This window comes from Leopardus geoffroyi, chromosome A1, assembly GCF_018350155.1.
Source record: "Leopardus geoffroyi isolate Oge1 chromosome A1, O.geoffroyi_Oge1_pat1.0, whole genome shotgun sequence".
NCBI lineage: Eukaryota > Metazoa > Chordata > Mammalia > Carnivora > Felidae > Leopardus > Leopardus geoffroyi.
Genome location: NC_059326.1, coordinates 106,270,686 through 106,291,795, shown reverse-complemented (window position 1 = coordinate 106,291,795; position 21,110 = coordinate 106,270,686). Strand labels below are relative to the sequence as shown.

General features: G+C 39.2%; 1 protein-coding gene across 1 annotated transcript in view; it reads right to left on the bottom strand.

The window, feature by feature from the left end:
* Positions 1 to 21,110, bottom strand: part of SLC27A6 (solute carrier family 27 member 6) — a 75,749-nt gene that overhangs the window by 22,623 nt on the left and 32,016 nt on the right. Inside the window, exons 3-4 of the mRNA XM_045487681.1 lie at positions 18,167 to 18,325; positions 16,732 to 16,856 (exon numbers count right to left, since the gene is read on the bottom strand). Coding sequence (XP_045343637.1) covers positions 16,732 to 16,856; positions 18,167 to 18,325 — 284 coding nt within the window. The remainder of the gene's footprint in view (positions 1 to 16,731; positions 16,857 to 18,166; positions 18,326 to 21,110) is intronic.

The following is a 21,110-nucleotide window of genomic DNA, read 5'->3' as shown; positions in this document are numbered from 1 at the left end:
GAGAAAGACAAATATCATATGACTTCACTCATATGAGGACTTTAAGATACAAAACAGATGAACATAAGGGAAGGGAAGCAAAAATAGTATAAAAACAGGGAGGGGGACAAAACATAAGAGACTCTTAAATATGGAAAACAAACACAGGGTTGCTGGAGGGGTTGTGGGAGGGGGATGGGCTAAATGAGTAAGGGGCACCAAGGAATCTACTCCTGAAATCACTGTTGCACTATATGCTAACTAACTTGGATGTATATTAAAAAAAAAAAAAAAGAGCAGAATCTGGTAATTCATCACTTACATACAATATCCAGTGCTCATCAATTTTACCTAATTTTAATGAATTGAGATTTAAATTTAAAAATCGATTCTTGGTTTGAGTCATTAGAAAAATTTTAACTGTATTTGGAACAACTTGGTCATTCGAATCTTTTTGCTTTAACTATAAATTTTGTGACCTCTACATACACACCAGATTCAGGCTTAGTTAAAAAAAAAAAAAGGGTTATAAAATATCTCAATTTTTTAAATATCTGTTATATGTTGCAATGATATTATCTTGGATATATTGGATTAAATAAAACCTATTTTTAAAATTAAAAAAAAAAAAAGGATATGTGTCATTATTGTACATGGCAGGGGTGAGGGGTGTGGAAATTAGGGAGTAAATCTTTTCTCCTGGGTTGTGAAGACTTCCTAGGGGAAAATGGGCAGGACAATTTATTCATATGTTAATTTTTAAAATTAATACATTTCAATTTTTATATTAGGTATTTTCTGTTCATCCGTTGAATTTGCTTTATGACCTGACAGTAATTTATGATTAAGTCTAAAGAGTCTACTCCAGACCTGGCATGCAGAAAATAATATATATTTTCAATATGTATTAATATATTCAATATATATTGAATATATAACAATATTCAATAAATATTGTTGACCAATTAAAAAAGAAAGAAAATGTTGCAAAAGTCAAATTGTAATTATATTTTAAACACATTCTGTGCCTCAGCTATGAATAAAATTTACATATTATAATTTCTTTATAATAAAAAACTGATGATCAACATATTTTAAAATGATCGCAATCATATTGGTACCAAAGAGGGAGAAGAAATGTATGTATATATGTGAGTAGGAAGTCAGGTAGATGACAATTAAAAATCAAGGGGTGCCTGGGTGGCTCAGTTGGTTCATTATCTGACTCTTGATATTAGCCTGTGGGACTGAGCCCTGCATAGGGCTCTGTGCTGACCCTGGAGCCTGCTTGGCATTCTTTCACTCTCCCTCTCTCCCTGCCCCTCTCCATTCCCCGCACCCCCCTTTCAAAATAAACTTTAAAAAAAAGGAAGGAAAAACCTGAAAAGTCAATAGTCATATACATATTTTATTGAGAAATACGTGACTATATAACAACCCAAAATATCTTAAAATAATTAAGAATGTTTTGGGGCGCCTGGGTGGCGTAGTCGGTTAAGCGTCCGACTTCAGCCAGGTCACGATCTCGCGGTCCGTGAGTTCGAGCCCCGCGTCGGGCTCTGGGCTGATGGCTCAGAGCCTGGAGCCTGTTTCCGATTCTGTGTCTCCCTCTCTCTCTGCCCCTCCCCCGTTCATGCTCTGTCTCTCTCTGTCCCCAAAAAAATAAATAAACGTTGAAAAAAAAAATTAAAAAAAAAAAAAGAATGTTTACCTGTAGAGATCAGGTATTGATAGCAGGGGGTTACTATTTATCTTGAGAGCAGATTGATTTTTTAAAACTACAGAAGTCCTTATTTGATAAAATAAAAATTAAAGAAACTAAATAAGAGGCAAACAAGAGTGTGGGTACATCAAAAATAAGACTCCAACTTGCTGATTTCCTTAGTCCCACATCAATAGGGTTTAAGCTAAACATTCTCCAGACAGAAAAAAACTCACTCAGACAAGAACAGCTCCTTCTTAGACAGGGGATTCTTTTCTACCACTAAATATAACCCTGAGCAGTTCTGTACTGGCTCCCAGCTCCCATGGGCATGTTGGATATTGCCTACCTGGCATGGAACTAGTTCTTAGATTTTCCACTTCCATTTTTCTAGACAAAACAGTAGTGCTGCAAATCTTAAGAGTTATTCTGCTTGAACAGAGAACAATGTTTTATATGGTACAACTCTTGGAAGCTTTTCAGGTCAGAGATGAGTTTGAGCAAGTATCATTATTTCTAAAATGTGTTGGCACACTCTAGAAAACAATAAGTAGGTGGTTTACAAACCAAATTTCATAGACTTTAACCTGTGTGGGCCACAGCTATAGAAGTTTACTAAATAAGGACATTCATTCAAAATAATTCAATTGGTAGAAAAATCAAGTTATCAAAACTAGGATAAGGCTTTTGTCTGAAAAGATCAAATGCCCTTATCTAACTCGCAAGATATCTTTATTCTATCTACTTCAAGCAGAGCCTGATGTAATGACTACATTAACCTGGCATCCACTGGCATGATGAACTGGGAGGTTGGTAGGGGTCAGGAAATGGAAAAAGGGGGTCAACAGAAAGGGAAATGTGAGAAAGAAAACATAATAAGGATTGGCAAAGGGAGCTTTAAAAAAGTGACCCTGGAATGTATGGAAATTGGAAGGTGGGTCTAAGAGTTGCTAATTATATTTGGTTTTGTATGTGTACATTTTATAATTGCTCAGAAACTAGCCAGTACATCATCTAAAACACAACCAAAATTTCTCAACTCCCGCCTACAATTAAAAAAAAATCCCCTTCTCTGTCCATAAATTCCTTCAAAACTTCTTTTTTTATTAATTTTTTCTAATGTTTATTTAATTTTGAGAGAGAGAGAGAGAATGCAAGCAGGGGAGGGGCAGAGAGAGAGGGAGACACAGAATCCGAAGCAGACTCCAGGCTCTGAGCTGTCAGCACAGACACCGATGTGGGGCTTGAACCGACAAACAGTGAAATCATGACCTGAGCAGAAGTCAGGTTCTTAACTGACTGAGCCACCCAGGCACCCCCCTTCAAACCTTGTTAGAACAAATTCCTATTTCTTCTAATTCTCCCTGAGGCAGGAGGTTACTACCTAAATATCTCTAGATATCTGAGCTGCATCGGGAATGGAATGAGGAAAGCATGCATAAATATAAGTACAATTAGATGAATGAAGGAATACATAACACATATATACATGTGCAAGAGAAAAACACAGACTGGCAGAGAGAACAAGTAATGAGAGAGACAAAGTGATGGAGAGAGAAAGAATACATAAGGGACAAACAGAGACCCATGGAAAGCAGGAAAGACACAGAGTAAAAATGAAAGAAAGTGAGAGAGACCTACACAGAAGAAAGCAAGAGTGACACACAGAGCAAGGGACAGAGGGCAGGGGGAGGAAAGGGTGGGGAGAGAGAGAAAGACAGAAAGGATAGAGTATAAATAAAAGAGAGAAAGGGACAAAGAGTGAAATAGAGATACAGACAAACAAAAACACAGTCGGGGCACAAAGACAACAGTGCTTGCACACAAAGGGATGCGATCTCTCTCTCTCTCTCTCTCTCTCTTTCTCTCTCTCTCTCGTGCACACACACACACACACTCACACACACATAGGCAGAAAGGTAGGAAGAAAAAGATAAACTAGATACAGAGAAACATATTCAAAGAGAGAGAAAGATGCACTCACAGAGACACAAAAATAGAGACACATGGTTGCCCAGAGAGACACAGGTACTGAGACATGCAGAAAGGGATACAAGCAAATAGAGAAACAAACAAGGAAAAACAAGTAAGGTAGAGACAGACAGAGAAAGAGGGCAAATACAGAAATCCAGAGGATGATGTTGGACAAAAAACAAAAGACATGTTTGCAGCCAAATCAGCAGAAGCAGAAAGATCGAGAATATGTTTGAGTCCCTGTGTCCAGGTTATTGTATTATCTCATTTTAATCACCGTGATAACCCTATAAAATAAGATGCATTATCCCCATTTTGCACACTGGGATAATGAAGTTCAGGTCCAAGGTCATAGACATGAAATAAACAAGAGACAGAATTTGAACTCATGAAAATGAAAGCCCTGTGTAGGCAGGGCTGTTGCCTTTACTCTCCTCTGCTGTGCTCCATTGACTAGGCCAGTGCCTGGTACATAAGAGATGTTTAAAACATATCTGTGGAAGGAAGAAAGAAAGAGAGGGAAAGCAAGTCAAAAAAAAAGGAAGACAGGGAGGGAAGCAAGGAAAAAACAGAAGAGAAAAAAACAGCTCAAGCCCCCCAACCCCGTACCCCCAAAGCCCATGTTCTATTTTTCCCAACCTTTCCCCAGGATTTTAGTAATAGGAAGCAATCAAAACATGGGTTTCTAATTCAGTAGTTAGTGCCTAAATATTTATAGACTTGCACACATGTAGAGTAAGCCATTTTAGAACACACACAAAGTATTCATTTTATCTCCAGCCATTTAAAATCCCATTTGAATTTTTTTAGAGAGAGAGAGAGTGAGAAAGAGAGAGTGTGAGAGTTGGAGAGGGGCAGAGAGAGAAGGAAAGAGAGAATCCCAAGCAGGCTCTGCTCTGTCAGTGCAAAGTTGGACGCGGGGCTCAATCCCACAACCCTGGGATCATGACCTGAGCCGACCTCGAGTCAGACACTCAACCCACTTGAAATTTAAAAGTGAATCTGTTGGATGAATCAGACCTTTTAGGACAGAGATCCCAAGGTCTTGGATTTCAGGAGAGCACTTTTTTCATTTGCCTTTCAGTACCATGTATCCATTCCAACTTGGACGTACAATGCCCAACAGATGTGACCATACAGGACTCACATCAACTGGAACCAAGGCTCTTGTTTCTTCAAAGTGTTCTTGGGGAGCTGTTTTTCCAGCAGCGTCTATTGGTTGAGCTGCTACAGGGCAGTCAGTGGTTGAACTACAGCAACCTCCTACTGAGTCATTTATTTATTTATTCAACTGCTGAAGTGGGCAGGCCTCTAACAATACCCTCCTAGAAACAAAGTCTTCTTCTTCCAGAACATGTGCTTAATCCTCCTCAGAAAATCTAAAACACACCCAAGCAAAATAGCCTCTTTATGTGCCTATGAAAAATGAAACTCTGGAGGTTCTGCTTAAACACAGGTAACTTGGCATCAACTATGATTTCTCGGGAAACAAAGAGCATCTGTTGATAGATGGAGACGCAGAAAAGAAATAGAAATTGACAGTGAACACAAAGGGGCAAATCCTTTCGGCCTTCAGTCCTGGATAACTAGCTGCTTAGTGCGTAAAAAAAAGTATGGTCTAACTCCTAAAGGATCATCTAAAATTTATAACAACACATGTTAGGGATTATGATTCTTCCATCTTGATTCTCTTCAACGTCAGACCTCTTTTTCCCAAAGCCCACTGATAATTATGCATGCATAAGTGCATGTGTGACATCAACACACTCCATATAATAAGAATGAACTACATTCCAACAGTTTGCTTCCTTCACAGCCACTCCAATATTATACCTTGAAAAAATAAAGGCAGTGAGCCACATGGGTATTACAGAATGGGTACAAGACTAACACTAAATGCAAACAGGCTGTCAGAGAATCCTGGGGCAAAAAATACAGGCAAAAAAAAAAAAAAAACACTCTGCAGCCTCTCTTTTACTGAAGGGGGAAAGGAATGGTGGGGGACAGAGTGGAGGTCTCTGTTGAGAAGGGACCAGAGAGTACTTGAGAGACCTGTACTGCTAACTGGGTGCGGGGCTCCAGCACCCCATAAGTCTTTGCCTCCCCAGCGTGGGTTTGGGCAGGCCATAGTTTCCGAGATGCCAGGCCACAGTTCCACAAACCATTTGAAGGCATAAATAGTAGCTTGAAAAGACCTCTGTGATTTCAAGTGTTAAAGCAGAAATTTCTGCAGCCACATCGTGGGCTTATTTCACACTTATCTTTTAGATATAATATTAAGAGGGACTGCCATTTACAATCTGCTTCTGAACAGGTGTTTTCTAACCTGACAGCACTGGGGGGGGGGGGGGGGACTCAGAGCAGGGGGAGAGTCCTGCTTTAGACCGGAGACATTTCAAAGTTGCCTTGTTTGAGAAAGACTGGTTCCAAGAGTCTCTGCAAGACTTGCCTTAAACCTGAATTTTATTTCATCTAAGTACAAAAAGGGCTGTGTAAACATAGAGGGGAGGGTAGTCTTCTCTGGAAACCCAGAAAAAGGGTCACCTGAGCCACAACTACTGTGATTTATTAATGAAAGGTTCTGAAAAGTGCAGGGGCCCATTACCAAGATAATTTCTGCTCTGAGCTGGATGCAGCAATGGTCTGACTTGCTCCAGGCAATGATGCAAACCTTTGATTTATCCAAACTCCCTCTGAGTTCTGTCCTCAGGAACTTGACTTTCTGATTTTTATAAAAAAATCTTTAACCTTTTATTTTATTTATTTATTTTGAGAGACATAACTGAGCAGGGGATAGGCAGAGAGAGACAAAGACACAGAATCCAAAGCAGGATCCAGGCTCGGAGATGTTAGCACAGAGCCAGACGCGGGGCTCAAACCCACGAACTGTGAGATCGTGACCTGAGCCAAAGTCAGATGCTTAACCAACTGAGCCACCCAGGCACCCCTTGACTTTCTGATTTTAACTGAGCTTACCATGCAGGGCTGGGACTAGTGAAAGATCGTGCTGGTCATGAGTACATGAGTATCCCAGCAATGAGGCTTCTTACATTGGTTACTTTATTTAAAAAATAATAATAATTCAACAGGGGAACCTGGGTGACTTAGTAGGTTAAGTGTCGGACATCAGCTGAGGTCATGATCTCACAGTTCAGGAGTGTGAGCCCCAGATCTGAGGCCTGGAGCCTGCTTCAGATCCTGTGCCCCTCTCTTTCTCTGTCCCTCACCCATGCACACTTTGTCTCTCTCTCTCAAAAATAAATAAACATTAAAAACAATTTAAAAATAACTCAACAAATTTTTACTGAGCACCTACTATACGTCAGGTACCATTGTGAGTACGGAGGATATAATTATAGATGAAAAAGATAAAGTCCCTGCTTTCCTGGAACCTATATAATAGAAGGGAGGGATTAAGAGAGAATAAAGAACAAGTACATATAAAATCTATAACAGGGTAATAAGTTCCATGAAGAAAAATAAAGCAGTAAACGAAGACTATGGGATAAACATTGTAATAGAGTCTGACTCCATTCCTGGTGTATGACTACTGATAGCCTTCAAGCCCCAACACTCCCTTCTTCCCCCGCCTCACATCTGGGCAAGCAGGAGAGAAAGCCCAGTTTTCCTTCCCTTGGCAGCAACAGGAAGTTCAAAGCACACAAGCAGCCCCACCTGCACAGGACCACTCACCCTGGTGCCTCCTCCTCATCACAATAAAAGCCGAGCCCATCCCTTTCTCCTGCTTTCTGAAGCCATTTTTAAAACATGTTTATTTACGGTGAGACAAACAGAGAGGGTGAGTGGGGAGGGGCAGAGAGAAAAGATCCAAAGTAGGCTCTGCACTGTCAGCACAGAGCCCACGTGGGGCTCGAGATCATGACCTGAGCGGAAATCAACAGTTGGATGCTTAACTGACTGAGCCACCCAGGTACCCCTGAAGCCATTTTTGGATACGCTTGGGACCCTGCCCTGCTCTCCCCAGAAAGCCCCATTATGTAAGTAATAAACCTGTTCACATTCTCTTGGTGCATGTATGGTATCATAATGTGGCCACCACACTACACATCAGTAGGACTGTGGTCAGAGAAGCTCTCTCTGGTGAGGGGGATTGGGATGGGCTAGGCAGTGAGTCATGCAAATATTGAAGGAACATTCAAGGGGAGGGAACTGAGAGCCCCCTTTCATTGAAGGAAAAGCAAGGAGGGCAGCAAATGCGGTGGAGTGAACATGGAGAGAGAGCGGTGTGGCAGGGAATCGGGGGATGAGGGGACATCCCAGTAGCGGAAGCAGACCACATAGAGCTGTGTGGTCTGTGATAAGGGAACTGAAATTTTCTTCCAAGTGAACCATCAGAGGGATTTCCATAGTGGAGTAACACAACCTGACCTATATTTTAACAGAACCATTCCAACTGCTATGCAAGAACAGAATTTAAGGGGACAAGAGTGAAGTGAAGAAGAAGCCAGTGGTAAAATATCAGAAGGAACCAGAGCTGGCTCAGATGAGAGCAGCAGGGAGGTGTTGAACTGAGGTTTGGTTCTGGATGTATTTGAACATCAAATCTGTAGGGTTTGCTCAAGGATTAGATGGGGTGTGAGGGAAAGAGAACTCCAAGAGAGATCCCAGGGTGTGTGTGGCTGAGGACTTGGAAGAATGGAGTTGTCGTTAACTCGGAGAGTCAGGTTGGGGCAAGGAGAGCATGCCAGAGGAAGTGGTGAAAAGTTGGGCTTTGGCCACTTTTGAGATCAGGTGTCAGGAAGATTAAGGAAGACCCAGCAATGGAGACCATGTAAAGCTCTCAACTGGCATTCTTGAGCTTGGTCGATATGAGTCTAATCTAAACACATACACTGATAAAGGGCAATCTGAACCTATCACGCTGGAGACTAGCTCTTCAATTTAGGCATATTCCCTAAGGTAACAAAAACTATCTCCGGAAGCCTCTTTCAGGGCGTCCCTGGCCATTGTGATCAATCTGTTTCCATTTGAATTCCTGCATTTAACTCATTAACCCTTACATCAACTCTGGACATAACTGCTATTACACTCATTTTATAGATGAAAAAACTGGGGTGTTGGCTATTCAGGAAAGCAAGATAATTTGCTCAAGATCACAGAGCTTTTGAGACATGGAAGTTAGGCTTGAATTTCAAACTCCCTGATGCCAGGGGGCAAACAAATTAAATTACTTGCCTGACGTCACGTGGTGAATTAATGGAAAGGTTAGAAGTAGCCCCCTGACATGTTTACTCTAAATTTATTGTTATTTTTTTTCCATTGGGAATAAAATGATCATTTGGAAAATTCTAGTCATTTATCACTTGCTGAAGATTCTTGTACTTGCTCATTGCAGGGTAAAGATTGGCCATTTCTCACTTTGATTTTGTATGTTCATAGCAAGGAAGTCAGGAACATACTATTAAAGGAAGAAGCAACGTGAAAAATTGCAAATAAATGATAAAATAATCTTAGATATAATTTTAATATTTTAAATCGATTTGGACTGTAGGAAAACCTCACTCACATACCATATATACAGGAAAAATAGTATATAATCCAAGAGGAAACAGGCATCATATTTTCAGGATTTCTAATTTTATATTTTTGTTTTCAGTGCTTTTAGTTGTGAAAACACAGTATTATAAAATTACTAATATGTTAATATTTTAAAGTTGTAGTTTAAAATTATGCTGTATTGAAACTGGCTTTTATAATTAAAGTGTGATTTTTATTGGTCATAGACCAATTATTTTCAACACTCACAAAAATTACTCTCATTTTACAATGACACATGCAGAAAACATTACTACATTCTGTTTAAAAATAAAATCCTTCAGGGGCACCTGGGTGGCGCAGTCGGTTAAGCGTCCGACTTCAGCCAGGTCACGATCTCGTGGTCCGTGAGTTCGAGCCCCGCATCGGGCTCTGTGCTGACAGCTCAGAGCCTGAAGCCTGTTTCAGGTTCTGTGTCTCCCTCTCTCTGACCCTCCCCCATTCATGCTTTGTCTCTCTCTGTCTCAAAAATAAATAAACTTTAAAAAAAATTTTAAAAAAAATAAATAAAAATAAAATCCTTCCATTTGTATTGGGCTTCCCAGTTTAGATTTTTTTCACATATATCTCATAACTGGATTATGTGAGGGACAAGTGAGGACAAGTAAGTACTGTCACCTATTTTAGATAAAGATGGCAAGTATGGCTCAAAGAGAAGTGACCAGCAGAAAGTCATACGACAAGAATTTGAAACTGAGGGGCACCTGGGTGGCTCAGTCTGTTAAGTGTCTGACTTTAGCTCAGGTCATGATCTCATAGTTCATGAGTTTCAGCCCCACTTTGGCCTCTGTGCTGACAGCTCAGAGCCCGGAGCCTGCTTCAGATTCTGTGTCTCCCTCTCTCTCTGCCCCTCCTCCATTCACGCTCTGTCCCTCTCTCTTTCTCTCAAAAATAAATAAACATTAAAAAAATTTTTTTAAAGTGGGTGCCTGCGTGGCTCTATAGTAGGTTAAGAGTCCGACTTCAGCTCAGGTCATGATCTCATGGTTCATGGGTTCAAGCCCCATGTCAGGCTCTGTGCTGACAGCTCAGAGCCTGGAGCCTGCTTCAGATTCTGTGTCTCCCTCTCTCCTTCTCTCTCTGCCCCTCCCCTGCTCATGCCCATGTGCGTGCTCTCTCTGTCAAAAATAAACAAACATTAAAAAAATTTTTTTTAAAGAGTTTGAAATTGAACCTGTGTCTTTTGATTCCACAGTTAATGCACTATCTGATGACTTTGTGCATAAATTTCATGGGAAATTTAATAAATAAGGGATATGTGTACTCTTAACGGAAATCATAGCATGAATGGTAAAAGCAGATAGAAAAAAATGTGTATTTTATATGTATCACTACTAATGAAATATGAATCATTAAATTTTAAATTAGCAATTAAAAGCTTTTAATAATTTACACAGTCTAAAACATTCTCAAAATATTCATTAATTCCCTGCTAATTCTACTAGCATTTAGGGTGCTTGTAGTTATTTCTTATCCTAGTCCTTCTGAGGACTATATTTGTATATTTGTAGTTTCTAAGCAGAAAAGAAGGTTCTGGGAACTTGCCAACTTTTCTAAATGTTTTCATAGCTAGTATGAGAATATTAAACACACCTTTGATTTACTTAAGGAAAAGTGAGTTTTAAAAGAGAGATGATTTACTCAACCATATAATAATATGTTTCAAATATCTGGGGGAAACAAATAACAATAAATGTATAAATATCTTAAAATGCCTAGGTCTTGGAGATAAAATCAATTGTTTTGAGTGTTCCAGAGAAGAAACTGGTGATGAAACTAACTTAGGACATCTTAATAACAATTAAAGTTCACATTAATTTAAAAATGTCATTCTTTAGAGGTTATTAAGTGTGATGAGAAATGTTTCCAGACCTTCATGCTTTGATAAACTACATCTTTTACAAGAGGTGGAATAAGGAAAACATGATGATAAAACATTTGAGGTTATGTAGAAACTAAGAACATGAAAACATGATATAAGAACAAATGTTCTTAATATACCCATTAAGGTACATTTATTCACCTACATGAACTCAGCATCATTTGGTATCTTCTAGTGGAATCATATCCTTTGACACTGCTATATCTTCTTTATTCCCACCTCCTACCTAAATACGAAAAGGAAAAAGCTTGTCTTGTCTGGTCTTAAAGCTTGGAAGAAATGATGGGCGTTCTTCAGGGAAAAGAGGGTGGGTAGTTTTTCAAATTGAAGTCTTAAAAAAATCTCACAGTGCCAATACTTGATCACTGTTACTCAACATTTTCGTTTTGTTACACTCAAAAAAGCCCAGCAATCGCTTAAAGGTTCCCCACAGGACTGTCCAAACACTGCTAGTGAAAAAACTCAGTAAAATTTATATGGCTTTTGATGAGCAATAATTAATAAATATTTATCAGTTATCCAGGTCCTGCAAAAGATCTCTCTTTTCATAATGGGAATCAAGTGTAACCCATTTTGTCAAAGTTTTAATGCGCTTTAACCCAAGTATCTAGAATCCTAAAGATGCTTTCTAGCTGCCAGTGAATTTCTTGGCTTATAAGAAAACAGAAGGAAGAGGGGCGCCTGGGTGGCTCAGTCGGTTGAGCGTCTGACTTAGGCTCAGGTCATGATCTCACGGTCTGTGAGTTCAAGCCCTGCGTCGGGTTCTATGCTGACAGCTCAGAGCCTGGAGCCTGCTTCGGATTCTGTGTCTCCCTCTCTCTCTGCCCCTCCCCCGCTCATGCACTGTCTCTCTCTCTCTCTGTCAAAAATAAATAAACACTAAAAAAAAAAAGGAAAATAAAACAGAAGGAAAAAAAGGGATGTAACTTATGATGTATACATTAGAATACATATACCAAAATACATATACTAGAAAGTATAGGTAGGCTATGCCTTCAGAATGTGAAAACATAGGTGTTTTACATGGAGACAAACTACATTGCCCAAATGATAAACCATAACAATAACTTGAAAAAAAAAAAGCATTTCATATGTGCACCATAACATAGGTCTTTGTTTTGCTAATTATATCCTGCCCCCTGTATGCTTTGGGCTCCAGATTCCCACATCTAATTGTATATTCCACTTCTTTACCTTGATGCCTCATGAACAGACCAAAATTAACAGATACGAAAGGAATTTCATTTTAATTTCTCAAATCTTGATTTTCCTCATCTCTGCAAATGGCTCCCAATTTACCTATTTCCACCAGAAACCTGAAACTCATCATTGATTTTTTACTTCACTCCCTACCCCTGAATTAACAAATCTTATTATCATTCCCTCAAATAGGTCCCAAATCAGTACAGTTTTTTCAGTTAGCCTTCATGTTTTTCCAAATGCTCTGATGGGAATGACATGCAAATTTCTCCTTCACGTAGACTGAGCCCTTCAAGATCTGGTCTGTCAGTGGCCTGGCCAAAACTTCCTTCTCTTTAAATACTCAGACTGTGTCCTTTATTTTATTTTGCTTTGTTGTGACTGCAACCCCCCAGCTTTTCCATGGCTGGATCCCACTTGCCAACCCAATTCCTCAGCTCATAGGTCACCATTTCAGGGAAGCCTTCCCAAACCCCTCAACCTCATTAGCAAAGTCTCACCCTCACTACCCATCAACCTCCACCGCCTCACCCTCTTTTTCTTCATCACACTTGTCATTGTCTGTAATGAATTTCCTTCATGTGTTGGCTGGTTGATTTTCTCTTTCCCCAAGCTAGACTGTGAGATCCATGAGAAAAGGAGTCCTGTTTGTCTTGGGTGCCCCCGTATATGGAAACCTGCAATATTACCTGAACGAATGAGTGACAGATATGATCCTATCCCTAGAGAAGGCTGCCTGCTGTCTTAGGCACAATTTATTTAAATAAGATGAAATGCTGCAGGAATTCCCCCAAAGGATCAGTGATATGAAGCACTCCCCCGCGTTCCTCACCAAGCAATATTAAATGCAGCATTACTGGTATGAAACCAAAGAAGTAGGTCCAGTCAGAAGTTGTATGATGGCACTTCGGTAACGCAGAAAACGTGGAGGATGGATGTGAGGAAGAGCTGCTTTCCTACTCTCCAAGGAAGAGAATAATTACTCCATCCCTCTGTGAGTAAGAAGGGCCAGAACCTTGGCTTTTTTAAAAGGGCAGTGCTGCTGCCAGAAGTTTGAGGCATATCCAATGTGTACGCCACAGGAACTTTTGTAATTGGACTTTTGAAATGGAGAAAAAAGACAGGGTTTAGGGGGTGGATAAATGCTTCCATCCAGGGAAAGCCAAGTCCAGGGTGTTTTTATGCAACTAAATAAAACCACATACAGCTTTGGGCAAAGCTGTATTTATTTTCCTCTCCCCTCCTCCATTTGCCTTCAGGTAATTGCTTTAAGATTATTTCACACATACTAACTTTTCCCCCAAAGAACTTTAGTTAAGAATTTAAATATATAGGAATTCTGCTTTTAAACACTCGATTCAGGTGGTGAATTCTACCTGCAGGTAAATCTCCTTTGGAATATATCACTTACCCTTGGATGGACAACAAATCCAGATGTATTTGTGGAATAGGTGATTTTGCTTTCTTTTCTTTAAGGATTTATTTTAACCAAGTATCTAGGAGGCTTCAAACCACGGTTTATGAGACATCCACTTTTAACTCCCTGAGGATATGGACCCTATCATCTGTTCACTGTCTGGTTGTACCAGAACTCAATGCTATGCTCACAGAAGACATGGCCCCTTCTCTGCAGAAGCAATTCACTGAAAAGAATAAATACTGGATAGGGGGAAAAAAAAAAGACCTCCTTGAAAGTGTAAGATGTCATAACAGAATGACTTTCTTCTTTTCCTGATCTTTAATGCCAAGAACTGTTTGTTCTCCTTCTGTGTGAAATCAGCAAAAGTGATTAGGTAATACAATGCATCTCTGCTTAAGAAAATTATTAAGTTTCTGTCTCTCTCTCTCAAAAATAAAATAAACATTAAAAAAGTTATTAAGTTTTCCTTTGGGCAAAGCTATTTTTATTTCTTTCTCTTCTCCACTTCCTTCAGGTGAATGCTTAGAGAATATTTCACAAACACTATCTTTTCTTCGAAGGACTTGAGTTAAGAATTAAAATATTTAACTAACTAAAAGAAATCGAGTGATCTACTTTCAATTCTCGGTTCTCTCAAATTCTCGGCAGCTATAGCATTTTCTCAAAATTAGTGCATTAGAAATTCAGACAGGTGAAAATGATATTTCATTTTATAAAAAAAATCAAAGGAAAACACTCTGAAAAAAGATTTTTAGTGAACATGACAAACTATTAATACCTTTATTATAGGAAATGATAGCTCAAACAGGTAAGAGAAAATATTATGTGCTAAAGACATAAATGAGTAAAAGGCTCAGAAGAGACATTTTCAGGTGAAGAAAGATAGAAAATTATTCCACCTTGCCAGTAATCTTAACAGAAAATTTAAAAACATGTTTGTTTCTAGTCTATAAAATTATAAATAAAATTATAGTTTTCCCATTAAAAAAACAAGACATTCTTTGTGCGAACAAAATATTATTAAGAAGCCCAACCAAATTGAGTTTCATCCATCATATCTGAAAGGGTGGATCTTGAAGATTGGTCTATTTTCCCTGTTCACCTCCTTCAGGGACTTTTGAGGAACCTTGAAGGAGGTGCTGGTTCCCCATGAAGCATAATTAGAAAACCATATTTTTAATATCACACAGTACTGATAAGAGACCGTACAATATGCATCCTCCCACAATGGTCGATGAGACTGTAAATCACGTTAACCATTTCTAAGAGCAATTTGGAAATATGCCATAAAAATCACCAAAATATCCATGTCCTTTGTCAGCCTTCACTTCTGAGCCCCTATACTGGCGATCTTGCATAAAGATACTAATGGCAGCATCATTTAATACAGTAAAATGTTAGAAAAACTTGCATGTGTTCAACCATTCAGTACATACTTAATGAGAAAAAAGTCTTGCAAAAAGCTAATGTTGTCACTGAAGGATAAGGAGGAAAAGGAATGGATAGGGGCACAGTTTAGAAAGTTCATGAAGAAGCACCTGATCTATCCTTTACTGAAGGTGGCTCCTATTTTACTGGAGGGCATTAATTCCCTAAATTATCTTAGTCCAGATACCACATTACCAAAGAACACAATGAAAACTAGAAGAGAAAATATGTCAGGCTGTGGCATTATACTTAATTGTTCTACCAGGTCTTTTCAGAAGACCCCAACACCGACATTGGCAAAGCCTCCCAAAGAGAACAAAGGTCAAAAAAGTCTAGAACATGTCTCTGAGACTCTCTGTCTTAGCGATAGATCGAGGGAATCTGTAGCTAACTGAAGCATTCTTGACCAAGGAAGAACAAGGATGGCTTCTGGCCACAGCGGGGGGTGTGGGTCGGGAACTAGACGGGAGGTCTCTACATGGTAAACTATGAGCTTAAAGTGAATGAGAGCATTTTATAAATAAGGTTATCCAGTTTCACATTCTTTTTGTGTTTTTCTGCCCTGTGTAATCCCATATCTTCAACAAAGTCTTATTTAAATGCTTCCAGCCTAGTCTCAGCTGTGCTGTGGGTAAAGGAAGGATTACATGTCCATATTTTAGCCAGCCAGAGAAGACATTTGGCCCACCATCCATGCCTTAAGCTGGCATGATGATGGCAAAGGTGATGAGAAATGAACAAAGAAGTTTAGCAAGGGTCAAGGGCAGGTCATCAATTCTGCTGCCCGTCCTACACAGGGAGCATTGTCTATCACCATTATTCATGGGGCTGGTGGAGATTTGATTACAGAAGCCCACTTCTTTATAGCCTCAAGAATGTTTAGAAAACCAGACAGTTAAAAAATAAGCACCTTGAAATATAAATGAGATCAGGAAAAGGAAAATAACCTCTGAGGCAAAAAAGCAAACAAACTAATAAAGACAAACTTCAGGCTCTTGCAACTCTCTCTGCTTGTCTATTTTCAGAAAGGGGCAATTTGTCAATTGTCTGTGGAAATGATTGGTTTAGGTGGGCAGACAAACATACATCAAAGCAAAATTTCTTTTTAAGTTGAAATCAAAACCAAACAGAAAGATATACTAATATAATCACATATTCAAAAGAAAAGAAATAGAAAACAAGTCTAATCCATGTCATTAGTTTTGTTTTGTTTTTTCAAAGAACAGCATTTTAAAAGATTCTCGAATTCAACCTTGTAATAACTGCTTTCTGTGTGCATCATCTAATGTCATAATCAGATGTGTGCTATGTTTACAGAAATTTTAATCAGTCTAAACGCCAAGTGGACTGGATTGTGGGTCTGTCCTATCCTGCCAGCATAGAGAGCACATTAGTACAATCCTGCCTAGCTCTCCTTTTATTTTTTCTGACTTGTTTTACATTCATTTCATCTTGGGGTGTTGCAAACATCTGTCAGTCAGTCAAACTATGCTCTGGAAGAAGTAGAATATACATGAACAAAAATTAATTTTCTCCCCATGCTTTTTCTTTCTGAAATTACTTTTCCTTTCTGGTAATGATTATTCTTACCTTAGGTTGTTTGCAAAGATAGTGACAGAGTTCTCCAATATACTGAAACACAGTCACATTGTACTTTCTACAGTCATTCCAAAACTGACTTGCTGAGAATTTCTTCTTTAATACACAAGTAGCTCCTATGAGAAAAGGCAAACAAAACAAAACAAAACACAACAACAAAAAAACAGGCACTAGGGGAAATATTTGAGGGCAGAATGAACAGAAAACTAAAATGATGCTGCCCTGTCTGGTGCACTTGTATTCAATTTCAAGACTTTTATAATCTATCGGTGGCCATTTATATCAAGCTCATTTGAAAACATTAATCTTACAGTCCAATAAACTTTTTAAAAATTCATGTTACAATTCTGTATTTTGACTACAAATATATTCTTTTTGGGATGAAAGAAGCAATCAAAATGCTTAGGGAGTTGCAAGCATTAGAGGATGACTACCAATAAGGGTTAGTCTTCTCCACAGGGATCAACAATATTCATTTACTTTTGACCTTGAATATGTACATCTTATTTACTTTTAAAACCTTAAAGGAGCCTTAGTGTCTCCAAGGTTGAGAGTTAGTAAGGTAGAATTGGTAACATAGTACCAAAAACAAGTTCACTGATGGCTGCAGAATTTAACTGTAACGACCTGATTTTCACAACAATGTAAATCATATGACTTTTTTCCAAGGAAAATGCTAATGTCTTGACCCTCATCTTTATTTATTTTGGACACTGATCATAGTCTAAATATGCTCCTCCATAAAATTACTTTATTGTAGTTCAGACATATACACTGTGACATATAAACACACACATAACTATAGTTAAGTACTCTTTCAGGGCCAGACACATAATCTGAGCATGTTTATGAATGAAATCTACTGAGTCACAAATTCTACCAACTGAGTTACTGGATGCCCGGGTACCTTGTCTTCAAAGACAGGCTCAACAATTCCTTCTATACACTTACCTTTGCACTGTGCATTTGCCACTCTTCCCCTCAAGGGGTAGGGTCTGTTTCCCCACCTCTCAAATCTTGAATCTGGACTGGCTTTGATCATCAAAATACAGGTGAAATTATCTAAGTGATTTCTGAGGGTAAGCCTTTAAAGCAATGCAGCTTCCACATTCACCCTCGTGGAAGGCTCCTAGTACCATCTAAGGAGGCCAGGGTAGATCATCCAAGGATGAGTGACCGCATGGAGAAGGAAGCCCACTCAACAGTCAGCTCCAACCACAAGGCCAAATTTCCAAGGCACTGGTCTTCCCAGTTTCAGGAATAGAATACTATGCCATGAAATTACGTCCTTTTAATAAATGTACTGTTGTAATTATATAATAAGCACACAATCACTCTGAATTCTACTGATAGAGTTTCAAACTTTAACACAAGTTACAATTAACAGGCGTTTTGAAAACTTACCAGACATAAAATAAAAACTTACCTAACTCAATACATCCACCAATTCCCAGAAGAGCTCCTGAACTATGATACAGGGGAAGGGTTATATAAATGATGTCATTAGCAGTACAACCAAAAGCCCACAAGCCAGCAGAGCCCTTTAAAGTCTGCATCTGAGTGATCACGGCTGCTTTTGGCAGCCCTGGAAGACAAGAAAAGAAATATACGTAACAGAAGGTTTATGCTGGTATCAACTACAGTGGCAACGGAGACAAAATACATCAAAATATTATTTGTGCTTTAGAGGGACCATGCAAATGTGAACTGCCGCTGTACTTAGTTCCTAGAATCTTGGATCTACCCAGAAGAATCAAAACTAAAATTATAGAGTTTGGGATGCCATAAACTTCCAAGAGCCACAGCTGCTACAAGAATGACAAAAATGTCCCAAATCCGAAAATGTACACCCAAAATGAGGCAGATCACAACATAAATCTAAATTATACTTAAAATAGAAATTTTCTAGTGAGAAATTCTAATTCCAAGATTCTGTCTCAAGAACCAGTAGTTTTATCATGTTTCATTATGTCCTGAATTAAGATCATTATAGAATATCAGATTCAGTAATACATAATGTTGAAACAGTTCTAAACATTCATGAGCCAAATGTCGATCACTTTCTTTTTCCCTTCCAGTCTTCTTCTATGTACAATGGGTTTCTTAAAAACGTTTGTAGCTGTGATTAATATATACAACGTCTTGCTTACTGTTTTTTATTTTCCATATCGTTATAGTCTTTTGAGTTACAATGCCAGCATAATAAATTCATCCAGTTAGTATATAATGTAATATGAAATTGGCTTATTTGAGATTGACTATCAGCAATTTCATGTTTCAACATACAATTCCTTAGCATGGGACACAACTTGTTTTCACAATGATAAGTACCCTCTCTTAAATTCATTTGTTAGATTAAATGCTACTTTAGTCCTATTTTGTGTCACTTCAAAGAGTTCTAAAATTTTTGGAATGTCTTCACTCAGAGGGTCCCAGCCCAAATCTACCTCACCAATAAAGTTACTTCACCTCACAAAATGCAACAGTGACAAGGAGTATCATTTGTTGTTCCAGAGATGCAAGTGGAAACCAACGTCAGAAAAGCCACAAGAATAAGCAAATAACAGGATTAAAAGTGAAGAGCAGCAGAGAGTAGAGCCAGAAGTATAGCCTTTTCCTCTACCCCACATACTGATACAGTCCTACTCACTATCTGTCAAAGGCAGGTCACTGTCAGTGGCTCTACAAACTTACTGCTGCACCTACGTGGACTTGATTTCCCACTTCTAGAAATGGAGTCCTAAATTTCACAATGTGTTTCCCAAACGGAAGTACTTCCTTATTATTTTCAGCTTGCCTTGAAGTCTTATAGTAAAATATACCCCTACAGTGATGTCAGCTGCGAGGCTGTGTGAGTCAGTCCTTGTTTCTCTTCCCTCTGATATACAACTAAGGGGACATGTATAACTACTTCCCTCCAAAAGTGCCGCGGCATAGCTCACGAAGGAACCCCAGAGGTCCATCCACTGGTGGATACGATCATGGCTGAACTGGACCCCAGAGGCAATGACAGAGAGAGGGAAGTGGCACAGGAGCCGTGGAGGCAGAGAATGAGGTAGCTGGCCCAAGAGCAGGCCAGCATGACCTTTGTGGCGGAGGAGATCCAAGGTGAAGGTGAGTGAGTGGTGAATTGGCCTGGCCACATGTGCTGCGGCTGGAAGGACCAGTTGCTCTCTCTCAGGAGTGACCACAGTGACTGAGGGGAGGGAAAGGAAAGTCAAAGAGGCAGACAAAGAGAAGTGAAGCAAAGTGACTCCTACTGGTTGCCCCAGGACTCAAGGGGACCACCCATAGATCTCTATGACACCTTTTCTCCCAACACTTGATGATTCCCTCTACAAGGGCAGAGGCACACCCAAAGCCCCAAGCGCTAAGTAGACCCCCAGGCCCCCACCACTCTGCCTTTTTTAAGGGCTGCCAGTTCCAGAAAGAGAAACCAAGAACTGGTGCTATAGCGCCACCTTCTGGAAAACAAAAGGAAGGCTCCTAACTACCTTTGTTTTCAACTGTTTGTATCAAAGAAAACAAAACCTTGCCTGGGAGACCTGGCTGGCTCAGTAGATGGAGCGTGAGACCCTTGATCTCTGGTATGTGGCTTGGAGCCCCACACTGGTGTAAAGCATTACTTAAAATATTTACCAAAAACCCCACCTTGCCTACGTAAGAAAAGTGTCTGCCACTTTAAATACTGCGCCAGAGGCACTTTTCATCAAACATCGTGAAAAATCAGGGTAATACAGTATAACAAAAAGAAAATGACAATATTTCATGAACAGAACCTCAAAATATGGAATGATGGAATCTAACTGGTATGGAATTTAAAATATCTATCATGAAGAAATTCAATGACCTACAAGAAAAGTCAGAAAGACAATATGATGATCTCAGGGATAAAATTAATGAATAGGAGTACTTTACCACTTCTGGAGCTGAAGAATTCAATATATGAGATGAAAGATGCATTAGAATTCACTGGAAATAGACCAGATCATATGGAAGAGAAAATTAACTAGATGGAAGATAAAAGTATAGAGATGATTCAGGTGTAAGAGTAGATAAAAACTAAGATTTTTAAAAAGTGAAGAAAACCTATGAGAACTATCTGATTCCATTAGAAAAGCCGACACAAGAATAATGGGTACCCCAGAAGGAGATGAGAGGGAGAAGGGGGCAGAATGAATATTTAAAGAAATAATAGCTGAGAACTTACCATACCTGGGGAAGGAACTGGGTATATACAAGTCCATGAAGCTATGAGAATACCTTAGTATTTCAGTGCAAAAGATCTTTTCCAAGACACATTATATTAAACTGTCAAAAGCCAAAGATAATGAAAGAATGATAAAGGTAGCCAGGGGGAAAAGAAGAGA